The sequence below is a fragment of the Psittacula echo genome (genome assembly GCF_963264785.1).
Source record: "Psittacula echo genome assembly, chromosome: Z".
Classification (NCBI taxonomy): Eukaryota; Metazoa; Chordata; class Aves; order Psittaciformes; family Psittacidae; genus Psittacula; species Psittacula echo.
The window spans coordinates 94,203,047-94,221,379 of record NC_137742.1 but is presented as its reverse complement, the minus strand read 5'-3'; the positions used below and the strand labels follow the sequence as shown (position 1 = coordinate 94,221,379).

The 18,333-nt window shown below is 39.1% G+C and overlaps 1 protein-coding gene across 1 annotated transcript in view; it reads left to right on the top strand.

Annotated features, from left to right (window-relative positions):
* The window catches only part of PEPD (peptidase D), a gene marked incomplete at both ends in the record, with an annotated part of 171,098 nt that overhangs the window by 122,561 nt on the left and 30,204 nt on the right, over positions 1 to 18,333 (top strand). The window contains one exon of the mRNA XM_080638384.1: positions 7,212 to 7,360. Coding sequence (XP_080494510.1) covers positions 7,212 to 7,360 — 149 coding nt within the window. The remainder of the gene's footprint in view (positions 1 to 7,211; positions 7,361 to 18,333) is intronic.

Below are 18,333 nucleotides of genomic sequence, written 5' to 3'. Positions count from 1 at the left end.
TCCTTAACCTGTGTGTGAAAATAGCGCATAAAATCTTACTAGAATACATGGATGTTTACTGAACCAGCTCTTATGTGCAGCTCATTTGGTGAACTGAGTGAGATTGAGATTTCATATCCTGTGAGAGTAGTGCATCGAAAGGTCTTCTGCTGGGCTCAAATCACTGTGAGAGAGGACACTCCCACACGCTGTTGTTGGTTGAGGAAAGCATTTTTTCTGGGCAGTGCGGATGGAGCAGCAGAGCAGAGGGATGTCTCTGTGGGGACGGCTGGGCATACCTCCTGCTGCTGCTCACCTCTGCATCCCACTGCTGCTGGGAGCCAGTGCCTCTGTGTCTGTTGCAGCGAGAAAAACCCAGAGCAGTGCAGGACACCAACACCTGGAGAACAGGAGTTTTGGGGTTTTTTTGTTCATTTGCTTTCTCTCTTTTTTTTTTTTTTTTTTTTTCATCCAGCCAGCTCAAACTTTTGTATATTCTTCTTACAGCCACTTAAATCCCTGTAGTTGGCATTGTAGGGGTACAGGCATGCAATCCTCTCTCCGTCAGAATTATATAAAGACAGATATTTGATCTTTTTTTTTTCCCACCCTCTTCCTATCTGAGCAAAGCATGATGGCATATCTTGTCATCTTCTGTGAGAGAAGGTTGAGACAAGCCTCCCATTATCTGTAATAGTCTGGGAAAGCCTTCAGTGAGACAGGGGTACGGAGGAGCAAGGATGGGAAAGCATGGAGAAGTTTAGACACAATGAAAAAACACGGATGAGGACAAGCACAAAAAAGATGGGGCCACACAGTTTTGTGAATTGCAGCTGGATGAAGAATAATCATACATCTGTTTTGTGTGTCTGTGATTGCATTACCTGTGTGGGATACAGGATCTTCTTTTGAACAGAAGGCTTAAACAAAAACTGACTGTTTTTTTGTGAATACCCAGGGCTCCATTTCCTATACAAAAAATATTCTCTACTGTTTTCCGAAGTTTACTCTTTGACAACAGGGGTGCTGACAACAAAAAGCTGGCCTTAAATCAGCAAGCCAAAACTGTCTTCAAGACAGAGCCAGCACAAGCTCTGTCTGTACCATATCAGATGGAAGCTGGTTACAGCAGGATACCTCTTAAAAAAACCTTCCTGAGGATAGAAGGACTTTATGCTAAAATATTCCACTTCTCTGTTGGGGTTTGCAGTGTTATCTTGCTTAGTGTTGCTTTTGTAATTGATAGCTCTTGGCTAGTCAGGATGCAAGTGGATGAAAAAGTGTGTGTCATTTAACTCTGCATTTTCTTACGTGTGATATCCTTTACTATAATTCATTCTTGTGGTCTGCTATTAAACCACCCTATTTCCAAATCATTTGGCATATTTCCAACTATGTATCTCATAGAAATGCTGACACCTAGTTCCCTTAACCTTGAAATTGCCTTAGATGTGTTTATCCAAACAAATGGTCAGATTTTGTTAGAGTGTGAATAATTAAAGATTTAATTGCTGCATGAAGTATAAAGCTCAGAGCACTCTCTGTGAACTCAGAGCAGAGAATGGTGAGATCATACAGAAAAAATCTCAAGCTGGAGATTACTTGATTGCTGTAAGAGGTTGTGTGTACCTTTATTCCTGCTGTCCCAGGACTGGACTGACACCAGTTCATCTGTGTGGCTGCTTGGTTCAAAACCCTAAAACCTCAATAAACATTTCTAAGTGCATCAGTATTCATACCTGTTCACCTTTAACCTGAGATACAAGGAGGGCACGATAAGATACAGTGATGTCAGTTTTCTAAATGCTAGTCTTGCAGACCCACTCTGGGGAAGGAAAGGTTTTGTCCTGAGAACAGGAGCCGGGGAGGACATGGGTGACAGGTGGGTGACACTCAGTACAACCCTGTACCACAGTGTGCTACACCAGGAAGAAATCCAGCTGGCTTTCATCTCAGTTGTCGCTTTGTGGCGTCAACAACTGCAGAAGAATAACTGTGTTTTATTGTGAGGCGATCCAGTTCTGAGTGTACAGTCTGAGCAGATACATAGAGCAGGAGGGTGACAGCTTTACGTGTTAGCTTGTGGGAGTAGCTGTAGGCTTCCCGAGAAATGCCTGCAAGAGCTTGTCTGTGTGTTGGGTTCATGATTGGATCATAAGCATTCATACACATTGCTCAGATATCCCAAATAAAGTATTGCTTCCCATTGTGATATTGGCCATAATTTGCTTCATTGCCTGGCAGTTTCAAATAATTTGACAATAAAAGTGTCAGCAAGCCTATAAAAGTAAAACATGCTTAGAGGAAGATGATGCTTTATTTTTAAAAATGGTATACAGTGAATTTATGAAGAAAAGAACATGGCTTTTTATAGTCCACAATTTTCAAATCTACAGTGTTATACCAAGTGTGTTGTGATGCTTCACAGTCAGAGGTTAAGAAAGCTAAACTCAATATAAAAATGCATATTATTTTGGCTTGAAAGCCAAAAATGTGACTATAAATTTGTATTTTGTGGTACCAATGTTCTGTGAAAGTAACATGGTGACATCTTACTCATCTGTATTCTTTCAGAGGCTCAGAAAGGGAAAAGAGCTTTTGCACGTCATGTCATGTAGCGGATCAGTTACAGTACCAACTTAGAAGCCTGAATTCACTTTAAAATTCTAGGACAAGGGTAATGGATCTAAGCTGGTAGAGTGGAGGTTTAGATTAGATATTAGGAAGAAGTTCTTCCCTGTGAGGTTTGTGAGGCCCTGGCACAGGCTGCCAAAAGAAGCTGTGGCTGCTCCATCACTGGCAGTGTTCAAGGCCAGGTTGGATGGGGCTTGGAGCAACCTGGTCTAATGCCCTTGCCCATGGCAGGGAGGTTGAAACTGGATGAGCTTTAAGGTCCCTTCCAACCTTAACCAGTCTGTGATTCTGTGATTCTGTGAAAATCAACAGGACTTGAAATATTTTCTCTAGACTCTCCTCCTCAATTCCTGCACAGGGAGCAGAAGCCCTCTTTGGCTGGATGTAGAAAGGTCTAGAAGCTCCTGCAATAAGGGCGCGTCCAGCTGATGCTTTCTGCAAGGCTGTGGCATGCGACATGTGTTTCTGCTTCTTCTCAACTTGATGCCAGTTTATGTACAAAATTATTTTGTTGTGTCAGACTTTTTCCACAGGAAAGGAAGGAAATGCTTTTAGTAATTTTTGAAGGTGACTTCTAAAACAGATGCAGAATGCAACTTTTTCTGATTCTGTTGGCTAATGTATTAATGGTACACAAGTGAGTCATCCTCTCAGCAGAGCAACTGACAGGTTATCTGATTTTTCTCATACTTCACATTGTTCAGTTTTAGTTAATAATGTTTACAGTATTTTGCAATATGTTCAGGAGGAAGATTATATATATGCACAGACCTGAGACCTTCCTTAGGAGAGCTATGCCCATGCTTCCAAGAAGGATTTTGGAATATTTTTGCTATGCATCTTTTACTTGTGGTATGCTTCTTACTTATTCTAGAAAACAAATTGAAACAGTAATATGGACTTTTTAGAGAGTGCTCAGGTCTTCTGACTGTTAAATCTGCTTTATACATGTACTTTTCACCCTGAAAAGGAGCCAGGTATGTGTTTGCTGCTTTTGCTCCCAACAAAGTAATGCAAAGCAGGATTAGCTTCTCTCTGAAAGTTTTAGAAGAGATTGAGCTGTGCAATAAAAGACTTCATCAGCTTCACCGTAAATCAGTGAGAACTTTGACACACAACCACACACCTCTTGCTTGTCAGCAATACTCCTTCTCCAGCCACGTTCCCATTCAAGGTGCCTCAGAAACCTGAAAACCTCAGACATATCATCCCTGCATTCATTGAAATCAGCAATTAACAGTTGCATCCTTGCTGAAAACGGAGTGGGAAAAGGGACGTTCTGGGATGAAATTTTTCTTCATTCAACAGAAAACTGAGTTCACAAGCTTTGTAATAGCCAACATATACAGTCTGCTAGATGTGTAGCACTTTAAAAGGTAAATACAATGGAGTTTGGAGATACTTTGTTATATTATTGCATATACTGCTCTAGATCAAACAGTTCTAAAAAGGTAAGCCATAAATCAAGATGCCTATAAGGCCTATTTTCATTTGTGTATTTTATTTGTTTAGATTGCTGCTACATTTGATAACAATACAAATAACATTAAGTAGTTGTTTCTGTGCAAGGCCCTTTGTAAGACTTCATTATCAGGGAGGTAATTTAGTCCACGCAATTGAGAACATACTAAAATACATTTATAATATCTCTTTTACTAGCAGTTCACTACCAGTCACTGTATAATTTCTGGGTAAAATAAATGTATTTTTTCCAAGGAACCAGGATTTAAATAACCTGTTTTTGGAAACTTTTTCCAGTTTGTCAGCTGGAGAAGATAGTAGCTAACATGAATTTTATTTGACTTAAATGTGCTTCAACACTTATTTTGCCTGGCGAGCAAAGATATGAACCTAGGATCTTCTCAGCCTCCCATTATTTCCTCAGGATAACCACAATATTTGGACTATGTCCATGTCTTGGGCAACATTTTAATTGATAGATATGTTCCCAACTGAAGTTAAATGGAAGAGAATTCCCAATACAAGCCAAAATATCTCCCATATGTACAGTTTGGTTTGGATGCTTATTCACTGAAGCACACAGGCTGGATGATGCATTGTGCTCCAAGGTGGAATTTGATCATCTTCCCTCATGTCTTCTCTTGTCTGAAAGCCAAGAAACCTGAACAAATAGTGCTTCCTAGTTTGTGAGCCTTGTTTTGGTGCACCATCAGCTTTGTGATATTCTTTTTCCATTACTCAGTGTTCCAGTAACTCAAAAAACTATTTAACAACCACCAAGTGATGAATGAGTTTGAGAAAATGCTGATAATTGTAAGATTAAAGACATAGCTTTGCCTGTGGTAAATTCAGAATAACTATTCTTCAGGTAAAATACAGAAAATGTAGCAACTTCCAGTAGACATGGACAGGGAGTTTGGAAGTTCTTGGTCACAGCTTTACTGTCACCATACTGAGCTGACACTTAAGACTTGTAAATGCAACAGAGTTAGGCCACAAAGGTGCTGCGAATCCCACAAAGCATCATGAATTTTGATTTGTGATTTTGAAGGGATTCAGTCTGGGATAGGTTGAAGGATTTATAACTAGTCTGAAATCTGTATCTTCTTGGCACATTAGAGAATGTAGCAGCTTCTTATGTGATTCTTAGTTGCTGCAGCTAGTTTCCTGGATCCTTAGATTTTCTTTGTGTATCATTAGTTATTTTTAGCAGTGAATCTAACCATAAAATCAAAACTTAAGCAGTGTTGATGGGGTTTCTGATTTTGAGGTTTCGTTAGGCTGGCTTACAGTTGCTGTGTTGGTGTCAAATCCTGGGGGGTTTCTTACCCTCTGGGCCTGACATTGTTGTCTATTGTTTACCTTTTTTCAATTAGCAATTGCCTGGTTTTAACATACCAAATTTCATATTTACGTGAATGTATATACTGTTCAGTTTAGCTCTGTGTGTCCATGCATAGCTTTGCAGTTCTCTCTGTGGCATTCTCCTGAGGAGTTTGCTCCTGTAGCTTTACGCCTTGTGTAGTTCTGCATCTGTAAACTATGGGGTTTGTTCCTGAAGTTCCAGTCCTGCAAGTCTCTCCATAGGTGAACCTTGCCCAGTTTGGGTAGGCTGGTGATGACTTCAGCAGGGCTTGCACTCAGTGTGAAGATTTATTCTTGGAGGAAATTGTAGGGTGGATTTTAAAATTTCTCGGAGTAAATTTCATCGGTATGTGTCTGGATATGCTGCACAGCAAGAAAAGCCCCAGCCCTGCTGGAATATTACTTGGCTTTATCATGATTGCCTTTGTTTACTTATTGTCCATTGCTTGCAGTGGCAGTTATTTTGGAAGTGGTGAACATTTACAGCCGAGTGCTGTAGCAGTTTTTATGGTAGCTTATGCTTATCTTTACTTAGTCATGTGTGCTGGTTGGTAACAGAGCTATGCTGCATGGTTTTCCTAATTATTGCTATAATTAAGACTCAGTGGCAGAGAGGGTGCCCCCGTGGAGTGTCCTTCCTTCTGCTGGTGTTGTCTGAGCCTTGTTGTGAAGCAGAAGCAAGAGGAAGAAGACTCCAAGGTTTTCAAACACAGTAAAGGAAAATTATATTTCTTGTGATTACAAGAATCTCCTACAGTTGTTTGAGGTGACTGGAAGAAGACTTGAATTAGCAGATTTCAACTCTCATTCGTTACCTAAGAAATCAGGAGGTCACACAAATACTGTGTGTCAAGACCAAAGTCTTACAACACATGCCTACATGTAATCAAATATATGACGAACTTAGGGGGACTGTTGTTTGATCCAAATGGCTACTTGGTTATTTGCTGATTTTTGATCCTGCTGAAACCAGTGCCGTGCCTTATCAGGTAGTCTCAAGAAGCATAGTACTGCAGATGCCTAGCTGGATTCTCACAAGGGTGTAGAGACCCATTTGGTGTTCTTGTAGATTGATTTTTGGCAGCTGAGCAATCAGTGGTGAATCATTGATTCATGTATAGAATAAATACACTTCTCAAGGGGTAAACCAGGTTTTTTGGTCCCCATAAAAGAAAACAGTTAATTTTTTTTTTCTTCTAATTCTGATGCAGGAAACTGTATTAAATGTTCTTTTCTGGTTTAGGCAAGTTTGTCTTAAAGGGAAGTTTATACTGTGAGGAGTGGCAGTCAACCTTTATTGGGGATGTTTTAATTTAAACCATCAGATGCATTTTGACACTTAGATACAAAAGGCCATAATTTAATTAACATTTCTCTGTTAAGTTTTGAGGTTAGACCCTCTATGTGGTGCTAGCATTTCTCGGGAAAGAAAAAAAGAATGTGTGTTTTCTTCTGAGAAGAGGCCCTAGAAACTGGAACTGAAGAGCATGGATTCCTCATGTACTTCTTACCTTCCTTCATGCATTCTCTCAGTGTTTTCATCCAGGACCAGCACATCTCATAAGGGTGTCCACTTAAGCCATATGTAATGCAGATACTCTTCTGCTGGCAGATTCCAAGGGACTGTTGTCATATTTTACTTAGGAACAGCATTCAAGTGGTGGCCAACTCCCAAAATGCAGGTGGCTTTTAAGTACACAGCAAGAGAAATATCTTATGTTCTACTCTGGCATTAAATTTTCATTTCTTCCTCCCCTCTGTTTCCTTTTCAGCCTGTTTGATATGGGAGGAGAGTATTACTGCTACGGCTCTGACATCACCTGCACCTTCCCTGCAAATGGAAAGTTCACTCCTGACCAGAGGGCTATCTATGAGGCTGTGCTGAAGTCATCACGGGCTGTAATGAAAGCAGTCAAGCCAGGTAAAAGATCAGTACATGTCAGCAGGAATTGACAAGTTTGACGGAAGCATTCAGGCTGTTGAGACAATTATGTTTGGATTTTAGAAAGTGCTGAAAAGGAACAAGATGACAAAATTAATTTACATGTTTAAACAGCTCCTAATGGAGGATAGAAATAGAATACCCAACATTTTCCATAAAACACTTTAAAAAAAATCCCATAAACAATTATTAAGATTAAAACGGTATCTTAATATTCTGCTTTGTTTTGTTTTGGTTTTTTTTTTGTTTTTTTTTTAATTCCTTTAAACTAGTGGTGACAGTTACGCAGGTGTGTGTTTGCAGGAAGCTTTTGCCAAAGACTGAAGTCAGAGTTTGAGTGAACATGTGTGTCATGCTTCAGTTTGTTTCAGGCATTTTCTGTGTTTTACATGTAAGCTCAACAGAAATCTGTTGAAAAAGAGGATGGAATGTGTTTCCTTTGAGGAGGATACTCAATTAGCCTTAAAAAGCTTTGGAAAGCACTGACTATTGGGTACTTCACTGTAGGCTGTTAAATTGCAGGCAACCTAATTCATCAAGTGTACATTTTCATAGTTGAAACAACTGCCTGGCTTGTTGAAAATCACTTCTCTCCAATTCTGCTTTTAGGGCAGCCAACAAATGCTTATTGAGCTAACTGCTGCTGTGATTTTGAGTATTTCACTGGTGAAGGTACTTCAGCATTTCTCAGCATTACTAACAGAACAGCTTTGAGAAAAATGCACTTAATGCACAAAGCACACTTATCCTTTAAATTTACCACATTAGCATAGGTTTTCTGGATTGCCAGTCACAACATGCGTAATTTTCCTGTTACAGAAGCTGGCAGAAGCACTGTTTGTTTGAACAGTTTCGAAGGGAGCAATAACAATTGAGGCTTATCTGCAAAATGAGACTAGGTATCTTGCCATTTTAGTAACAGTGTGCATTCTCCATCATCTGCTGTTTCTCCCCTGAAGAATCTTGTTCCTTTCTTCTTCATAGTTTTCTTTACGTTTCAATGCCACCTTTAATTCTGTGTAACTTTTTTGGCAGTATTTCATGCTAATAAGTTGCAGACTGTCTTCAGAACTTGAGAGCTAATATGATGCCGTACTGAGGATGGTGCTGAGAATTCCTCAGTTTACTTAACACTTTATTTACAGTGTCAGAAAATGAGGACATACTGAGCTAAGTGTTTCTGAAAAGCAGTTGTAAGGATCCTTTTCTGGCCTTGGGAATTTGAGATTCGCAGAGAATTCATTCTGAATGTCCGGCAGAAGATGGGACTGAACTTTTGTTCCCACTGTGCTTTAGTTGTCTTGCCTGTTTAGAAAAACGGTGCAAATGTATTTATGCTGTTTATAAGACTAGTAACCATGAATTTTCTGGCTACAGAAAACAGGTTAAACACACGTTCTGTGGGTTGGTTCATTGGTTTGGTTCACTTGGTATTTCTGTGTACTGAAATGCATCCTAGACCTTTCTCACCCTGTTGAATTACAAATCTGGGTAGACACCTTCAATGTGCAAAATTTTTCATCACATGGAAAAGTCTGCTCTTTAGGTGTGTGTGGCTGGTACACTAGTTCTTCTGCAGCAGTCCATCTGCCACTAATGCAAAAAATCTGACAATATTACTATATTTTCCTCTGATGATCTCTCAAAAAAACACCAAAGGCCAAAGACTCCAGTACTGAAATTGGTATGTAACACTTAAAATAGGTAGTTGTCAGAAAAACATTGACTGTCTCAAATTAATTTAAAATGTTCTAAAGACAATTCAACTGAAATAATAAGTTGAATTATAGAAAGTTCCTCTTTTACATACAACTTTAAATAATTTTAAAAATTGGATATTAAATAGTTATTGAGTTTCCAGTCACACACCTTTTCTTACTAAAGGGGACATAGGAGGTAAGACATTTCTGGTAAATGCTTTCATAAATCCTTTTAAAGAAATATATCTGCTTTGTACCTTCCACTTAATTCCTTTAAAATATTTTGGCTAGGTATTCTAATTGAACACTGAGACAGACAGAGAAACTGCCATGTCATGTACTGGTTGAAAGGGGCATTGGATCTCCTGGAAGGCTAATGCTCCGCTGTAGAAAAGAAGAAATAGAAACACTGACCTTTGTAGCATGGTTTGTGTCACATACTTCTTAGGCCACTGAGAAACCCCAGAGACCCTCAAAGGGGTGGATGCAAGCTGAATGTATTGTTACTGCTGCCAGAGAAAGCTCTTTCTCTGGGAGAGGCAGCAGCCGCCTTCTTCTCATTGAACAAACCCAATTTGTTAACTCATTGACTAGAGCAAAAGGATCTGCTCCTGGGCGAGCTGGGGACAGTCACAGAGGAGAGCAGGAAGGGATGATGTGAATTCAGCTCTCAAGTGTCTCTTCTCCCCTGACTGGCAGAAAGTTAATACTTTAGGTCTCTGAAGAAGGAGGCAGAAAAGCTAGTGGGTTTATAGGCAGTAAATGTAAACCTCAGCTCCATCATGTTTTAGTCAGATTTTGTGAATTACAGAACCCTTGCTCATTTTGCTGGTTTTTGTTTGTCTCCATTTCCCTGGGTTCTTAAGATCAAAGGCAGTCAAGTGACTGACTCACATGACAGTATCCATTCATGGTGCAGGCTGCACAGAAGGAGTGTATGCAGCAGTGTCAACAAGTGTAGGAAATGGTATTTCTCCCCAGCTGCAGAACTGGGGCTGTAATTAGGCCTTGTGGCACAGGGTCACAGGGGACATGTAGTTGTTGTCTTCAGGAGGTTAATAATTCCCGGAGTCTTTCTTATGACAAGATAGGGAGCCAGTATTTTAGGGGGAGTTAATAGCCAGATTCTGGGTTACATAATTGTGCTTATGGAAGGACACACATTTGCTAGCAACCTTAAACATTATTTATAGTTTTGTATAGTTCAGAGATTTGCATTTATTTTTTCAGTTTGGCTCTCATATGAACCTAATTGACTCCCAAGTCAAGTTGCTTTTGGAGAGATAATAGACCTCTGCCTAATACATTTTGTTTATACTTCTATATGCAAACAGTTGTCATAATTTAAAAAATACAACAAAACATTGTATTTTATTGTAGCAAAGCATTCATTTGACTACATCCTGTGCATGGTCCAAACATGCAAACAGCTCAAATCACATACATGGGTCTCCCTACCTTCCAACTGAAAGAACAGAATGCTTTCTGCAAGCCAAATAATGTATTCTGAAAGCTAAGAAACACTATCTATTTGATTGTAGCCCAAATTCAATGCAGTTGTCACAACTGCTGCCACAAACCAAATCTGTTTAAAATTAAAGCGGAGAAAGACATACTCAGTCTTGCATAAGCAGCAGTTTTGAAACTGCTGAAAATGGATCTCATCACTGAAGCTTGTCACTGAAGTGAAAGAGTCAAAAAGGCATGCTTGTGTGGCAGTGGGATAATTGTCTCTCTCCTACAAAGTCAGGCTTGTGATCCAAGATGTCAGAGAGGAATGCTTCATTTCTATTTAGGGAATATTCTTAATGCATCAAGTCCACTTGCGTTAAATTTACTCTTTCACGAAACTAAATACAGGGGCAAATGTGCAGAATAGTGACACTTCCATTCACTTTGGTGGCTGAGGCATCTGTTTCTGACTCAGAATAGTGATACGAGACACAATTTGTCTTTACTTAGATATTCTACATAAAAAGAACTGAAAAAAGAGTGAAATTGCAAAGCCAAGTATACCAGACTTAGGGTATTTCAGAAGTTAGGTCCTAATTTGTCTGACTTATGCATTGTTTTATGATCTCATTAGATTTACTAAATTGGTGGAAGACAATTAGGTGCAATCCTGGAGCATATCTCCTAGTTTACTTTCATCTGAAGAATTCAGCTCATGCACTTCAAAACTGCATTGTGTAAACCAAAACACAGTAAGTGGGGACAGCCAAGAGGTTTCACCTCCAAGAATGACTGGAATTAAAATCTTCTTATAGATACATCCATTGTTTCTTTCTCTGCTATCTTCATGCAATGCATATGGCAGAAAGAGCTGAGCTAATGAGCAGCTATTCAGTAGTTTAGTTTAACCTTTTGTTCCATGTGTGGCCAAGTGCTGTTTATTGCCTACTTGTCAAAACCTGCTCTGAATCCAGAATTACTAACATCCTCACCAATTTTTCTGGGTGCTCATCATAACAGTATGCAGGTACCTGGCAGCAGTAAGTTGGCTTGTACTTCCTCTTAGAAATGTGGAAGTCTGCAGCAGTTCCCCTTCTGCAGGCAGTGGCGGATGGGCTGGAGAAGCTAGTATAAAAGCTATTGACTCATTTTGTGTTCCAAGATTGAATTTCATCAGTCTGGAAGTTCGTTTTGGTTTTTTTTTAAGGGAGTTGAGCATTGCTCTTGCTGAGACCCCAGCTGGTTTAACCTCTGTTACAGCTGTGAGTGCCCAGCTTTTCTGCAAATTAGGTTCCAGATTGTCAAGCCAGACATCAGTAAAATGAAAGAAAATTATTAAGAAACAAATGTAAAATATATAAAAATTAAAAATTGTTTGAAGCAAGTTGCCTGTCATTCTGCTGGGAGTCGGAGTTTGAGGCAAGAATGCTTTCTAATTTCAGCCACAACATTCAGATGCATTTGCCATGCTTGCTTTTTTGTGAAGTCTCTTGTTTTTCTTCCTCTTGGAAGACAAGTTACATGAGGACCAGATATCTTCAGTGGCCTAGCAGGAGTTGTGCTTGCCTTGGAGTTAGTCTTCTGGAAATAAGTAGCCCTAGAACTAAATACACTTGAGGCTTCCTGTGAATTTGCATCTTGTGTTTGATAGGAAGCTTTACTTGATCTGATGGAAGCTTTTCCACTGGGCTAAGGTACTTCAGAGGTTCTCCTGCTTTCTGTAGTAATGCATGCATGGGTGTTGCAGTTTTGCTTGCATCAGGTTTTCTGTCTTTTAGCCAGCTGCCTACATTACAAAACATAGCACTGGGTCTTCTTCTCTGGTAAGTTTCATAGAAAATCTCAACAAAGTGTGAAAAAAGTAAAGGACTGAAAAAGGCAGCATCATCAGAAAGGCTGTCCTACTACTGACACCCATCCAAAGGAGTAGATGGTCGTGTAACTAGAGGACTGGACGATAACATGTCAGCACCAGGGTCCAAGCAAAGTTTGCACAGACAGTGTCAGTTGATATTGCCTAACTCTGTAGTCCTTGATGCTGTAACCATAAAAATCCTGCTTTTAGTGTAGTTCTCCCCCACCCATGTAATTGCCCAGGCTTAAAAAAGTAAACTGTGGTGGAAAAAAAACCATTGTGTAGCACAGCATGAGTAGGTATAAGGCTGTATAGTGTAATGGTTAATGGCAGGTGTGAGGGCTCAACTCTAATGCATGTAGTACCTCCAACGGACAGCTGTCATGACAGCAGTTGAAAGTCTGAACTGCAGGGGTAGATTAGACACTTCTGTGAGCAAGTTTGGCATGTCTGTTGATAGTGGAAAGATCTGAAGAACTTGAAAAGGCACATGGGCATTGTTCACAAATCCTGTCTCACTCCATTCTTTATACTGGTCATGTAAGTTAGATCCAATGTCAATGTAATAGCTTTATTAACCATTGTTTGTTGTAAATTACAAATGGGAGACCAGGGTTGTTTTCTCTTTGTCATCAATATAAATCTGTTTGAAGAAATATGTAAAATAATTGATTTTGTGGAAAGTCTGTCTCTGAAACTTCTGGAAAATAACTTGTTGAAGGATGATCTAGCTGTGAAGGTAACCCTACTCGGAGACAGGGTGTGGACCAGATACCCTCCTGGTGCCCCTCGTAACCCAAATCACTCCATGATTCTTAATATGTTCTGAAACATGCAAATTAAAGTATCAGTGATGTAAGAAGAGATGTTGATGGCAGTCAATGCCTGAGTGCGTGCCTCTAGCTCTTAACAGGACAGGTGGTACTTCGCAAGCCAACAGACAGTAATGTGCTTCACTTCCTGTGTTTAAAGCACATTCATACTTAACCTGGCTTTGAGTATCACTTTGTTCATATGGATGCTTTACTATTGAGTAAAGCATTGGTACATACAAGTCGAATAATGTTTTGAAAGTTACTGTGGAGTTGCTTCTTTTCTAGTCTTAAGCAAATGACTCTGTGTTTATACCATGTCCAGCCTCTCAGATGATTTCTGATATTTACTGTTTGGATTATTATGTTGAGCATTTAGAGAATACTAATAATTAGAGTTCCATAAATTCAGTTCCTAGTTGATGAGGACAGTATGGTTTCTACACACAGAAAGTTTCTATATACAGTTTCTATTTATAGAAACATTGAAATTTCTCAAATATATTAAATCTGCTATTATTTTTTGAAGAAATTAAAAAGTATGCTTATCTTCAAACTTTGCAATTAAAGCTATTTTGGATTAATGCACTAGATCATAAACAGTCTTTAAGATTAATGAGCTAAATATTGGAGCAATCACATAGTTTCCATTTTCATCCCTTCGGAATTGGCACACTAGAACTTCTGAACATTCCTCCCTGTCTTCTCTATAGAGTAATGGGAAGTTGCAGCAGAAGGAGATGGAAGAGAACTTGTTGTGTTTAGCATTCCTACTACTACTGCAAAACTTGTGTAAGTTTAACAAAAGGAATACAAAATACTTTTCTCAATCTCTTAAGTTATACACATTAGTATCTAGGGGGAGAGACAGAAAGAATTAAAACACCTCGATCAGTGAGGTCTATTGTCCTAAATTCCAGAGGTTTTTTTTAAAAAAAGATTTCTTTGTCTAGCAAACTGCTCCCAGGGAACAGTTGAGTAAGGCAAGGTTGGCAGCCACTCAATTCCCTATCTCTACATTTATATGATTTAAAAAGCTTGTATATCCAAAGTCCCCATTGAACCAAAATTGCATTCAGACATTAGCTATGCAGCTGGGAATATTTGCTGATTGATGTTTGTTTGTTTCAATAAAAATGAAAAATAAAAAATGGTTCCAAATATGCACAGAAGTTGTTGTTCACCAAGTCAGTTTATGTGCAGTGTGAAAGCTTTCCTCCTCAGGACACTGACATTATAGCGTCTGCCTGTAGGATTTGTACCTGAAATTTGTCAAGTTGGAGCTTATGCTCAGGGGTATATGCATATCCTCAAGTCCTGCATTTTACTGTCCAAGGGAGTGAGCATTGTGTTGCCTCTGGCTTCCAGGATTTGCTTTCCAGATACATGCTGTTGAGAAACATCTTGAAGGAAATCTCCATCCCAAGACTATCTCTGATAATGGAAGATGGAAGGTTTTTCCATATTTGGGCTGGAAGATTCCTGCCTGTTTGTAGCTTTCCAGAACTCAGGTTTCACATAAAGACTTGGGGTTTTTAAGCTCTTAAGTTCTTTCTTCCAGGAACAAAGATCAGCCGTTGCAAACTTCATTGATGCCAAGATTGCCATATAATCTTTAAGCAAGAAAGTACAGTCAGGTAGACTTCAAAACATTTGAAAATCAAGTACAGTCAAAAGCATTTCAGTCAAAGAAGTAAATGCAAATATCAAGCAATGAAACCTCCTTTTATTAATCACATAGAAATCACGTAATCCTTAAAGCCTGCCAGGAATGGGTACCATGGTGGATAAATGCAAAGAAGCAAATAGTTCACAATAAGGTCTTTTGAGGTAAAGAGGCCAAGGTAAGAGGTTTGGAGCAAACAGCCAGTGAGCAAGGGCCAGCAGCTATCAGACTTGGATTAAGAAGTGTTCTCAGTAGCTGACGGTCTCCCTCCTCTGTCTCTGCTCCAGCTGTCTTACTAGGGTGAGTCTTGTGATTTGCAGTTGAGAATAGGTGTCTGAAGTTGATTCTGTCAAGTTAGCCATAACACTTCCACTCCGTCATTTCTTTCTCGCATTCAGCAGATTCAGGGCCAAACTGTGTGAGGTGCAGAATGATTCAGAGAAAAGCATTAGAACCTTCTGTAGGTCTAACTCTGAGGCTTTCCTTTAAGGACCTGGAGAAGAAGACCATCGGAGTTCACTAGGATGAAATGTGACAACTCAGTGGTGTGTCATCTGCCATATACAACCTTAAACCGGGCTCATTATGTTAGTATTTAAATTGCTGTTGTAGTCACACCTAGAGTTGGCCACTCATCTTTCTTGTTTCCCTATGATGGCAAAGGACCAGAGACAACCTTGTGTATTTGTAGATGTAGGAAGCTAAACAAAGTTAATCCCACCTGGGCTTGATCTCTGTCTTCCAGTCAGCTGTAACTGCACAAGTGTTAAGATGCCATGTGAAAGCCTGTGCCTGCTTTTTGTTCTTTCTTCTGATTTTTTCAGTTTTCTTTCATTAATGTAAGAATGAAAGCCCAGCTTAACTGGTTTCCCCATGTACATCCTTTCAAGGGATGTTGTCAATTAGAAGGACAAACCAAAACAAACACTTTATTTTGCAGTGTTTTGTCTCCCCCATGTTCATCTACTGCTAAAGGATTCAAGTAGTAAAGCTCATGGAGGTAGATACAAGCCCTGGGACTTCAGCAGTTGAATGGTCTGTATATTGGTACAGCAGAATGTAAGCTTTGGATAGTGTATACTCCTGAAAACATTTTGGTATCTAAATATTGAGGCATGATTCTTTCGGTGAGACTGTTAGGTGGAGGTAGGTTCAGTGTACCAGTTTCATAAATAACCTATTTTACACAATATAAAATGCTGTAATTTGAATTCAGAGTGGCAGTCTGATTCCCTGCTCTATGTTCTAATAGGATGTCTCTAACAATAAAAGAACAGTGGAGAATTTAGCTCAGGTAGGAGAGTACTAAGACCAGGGATTAGAATAACCCAAATAATCAAAGAACTGTTTTAATTGGAAACTAACAGCTAGGGTATTTAACGTAGCAGGTGATATTACCAGCAGTTACTTCTGTTACTAAGTTGAACAGACCTGTGCTTGGGAACATATGCAAATTCCAAATTTGCAGCTTCACAGATTACTACTTTTTGTCCATGACAGCTCTGTAACTTCTTTAGAATTTAGATTCTTGTTTGCTTCTATTTTGAATACAGCTATAGACTAATTGCCACTGTATTCAGCTAGGATTAAAATTTATTGTACCTAAAGAACATAATTGTAGCTTATTAATATTTATTCCTTACAAGTTAAGTACGAGGTTCTCATTCACATGCAATGGGTGTTTTTTGCATGCAAGTTGTTAAAGTTTTATGTAGTCCAGAGTTGCACTTAGTAGAATACCATGGGGTCAAGCTTGTCTGTTGTGCTGTATGAAAACAGTAGCTAATTTTGGTGGCTTTTTAGAAAGAAATTTAACTATAAACTGGACCTTTTGACTATAGCACAACAGGAAAGGGTATGGGAGCACAGTCTATTTTATAGTTTTTATAATTTCAAAATGCCTGTATGAATTATTTTCATATTTCATTCAGATTGTCATATTTTAGGCAGAATGCTGCTGATCATTATTAATCAGCTGTAATATCTAAAGCAAAACAATTCATCTTAGAAATGAAGCATTAATGACAGGAGTTGAAGATTTTATACCAATTCATCTGAAGACCAAATGCTTTCATGGCATGCTGTAACCAGTACTTGATATCCACAAATCCTGCTGAATGACACTGCAGTATTATTTTTCCCACCCTTGCAGTTAAGAATGTGTTATTATGTTAAAGATTGATTGGAAAATAAATCTTGTCAATGTATGTTTTAAAAAGCTATTGATAGTCTGCTCTCTCTCTTCTTTATGGAGTGGAGCTGGCTGTATTTTTCTTGCCAGCGTTGATGTTTGTAAATAAGTTCCCTTCGGATACTAACTCTCTGAGATTGACCCAGAAAAGGTAATTCTGTTTGTGTCAGTATAAATGGTTAAAGTATGAGCCACCAGTTAGGAAGGGAAAGCTGAAGGAATTAAAAGATGCACAGAGAGTTTGCACAGACAGTACTTACAATGTGCAGACAACAGTGACAGTTAAGTTGCAGTCTTGATTCTTGCAATATTCTTGCAAGATTTTATTTAATGACAAGTGTCATTGATTACTGGAGGATTGGATCATTGATTACTGGAGGATTACATTGATGAACATATAACTTATCCTTGCCCAGAATAGCAGTAACCTATGTTAAGAGATGAAAAAAAAAAAGCAGTTTTTTCTGTCAGATTCAGCAGATCCTGCAGTCCCTCTGTGCGAGCAGCAATCTGTTGAAATGCAGGATTTCAGCCTGCGAGTCTGACTGCAAACCTTCTGGGAGCTGCTCTTCCCTGCTGGTGACTAATGTGCATGAGCTGACCCATGCATACAGTGACCACTGCAACGTTACGAAGACTAAAATAGCGCTGAGTTATTTCCAAGTGTACAAAACTAGGCACTTTAAAACAGTTGGGCATTTCTGCCTTGAAGTCCCTTCTGTGTGGGTGTCTCTGAGCAGCCCTGTCTGTAGGAACTGCTGCAGTTCAAGGCAAATCTGCAGCTCTTCAGCAAGGCTGAATGCCTTGCATGGATTTTTCTACTACTTTCAGTGGTTCTTCAAAGATGCTGCTTGTACAAAGCAAATACATTTAGAAGTCTTCACAGACTTAGAGCCTAAATTGATTGCAGGTCTTAGCTATTCTGTAGTGAATGGGTTTTAATTTAAGGCTGTTTGGTTTTTAAAATTCTTTTTTCTTAACTGTTACAGGTTGTAATATTTTAACTTTGTACAATTCTTATTTTAGTAGTGACTTTGAGGGAAATAAGTTGCTTTTATGTGTTCTGATGTGCACGAATTTTCTCCCAGTTCAATATTCAGAAAATGCACTCATTATACATTGTAATTTGAGTTGAAGTACAAAGTTCGTGAGTCCTTCGATCTTGACACTGCATCAGCTGTAGCTGTCAGAGTGCAAACCTGCTGGACATAGATTACGCTCTTTGCCCTCAATCTTATACAAACAGTCTTTTCTAGGCTTCAGAGATTGGTAAATT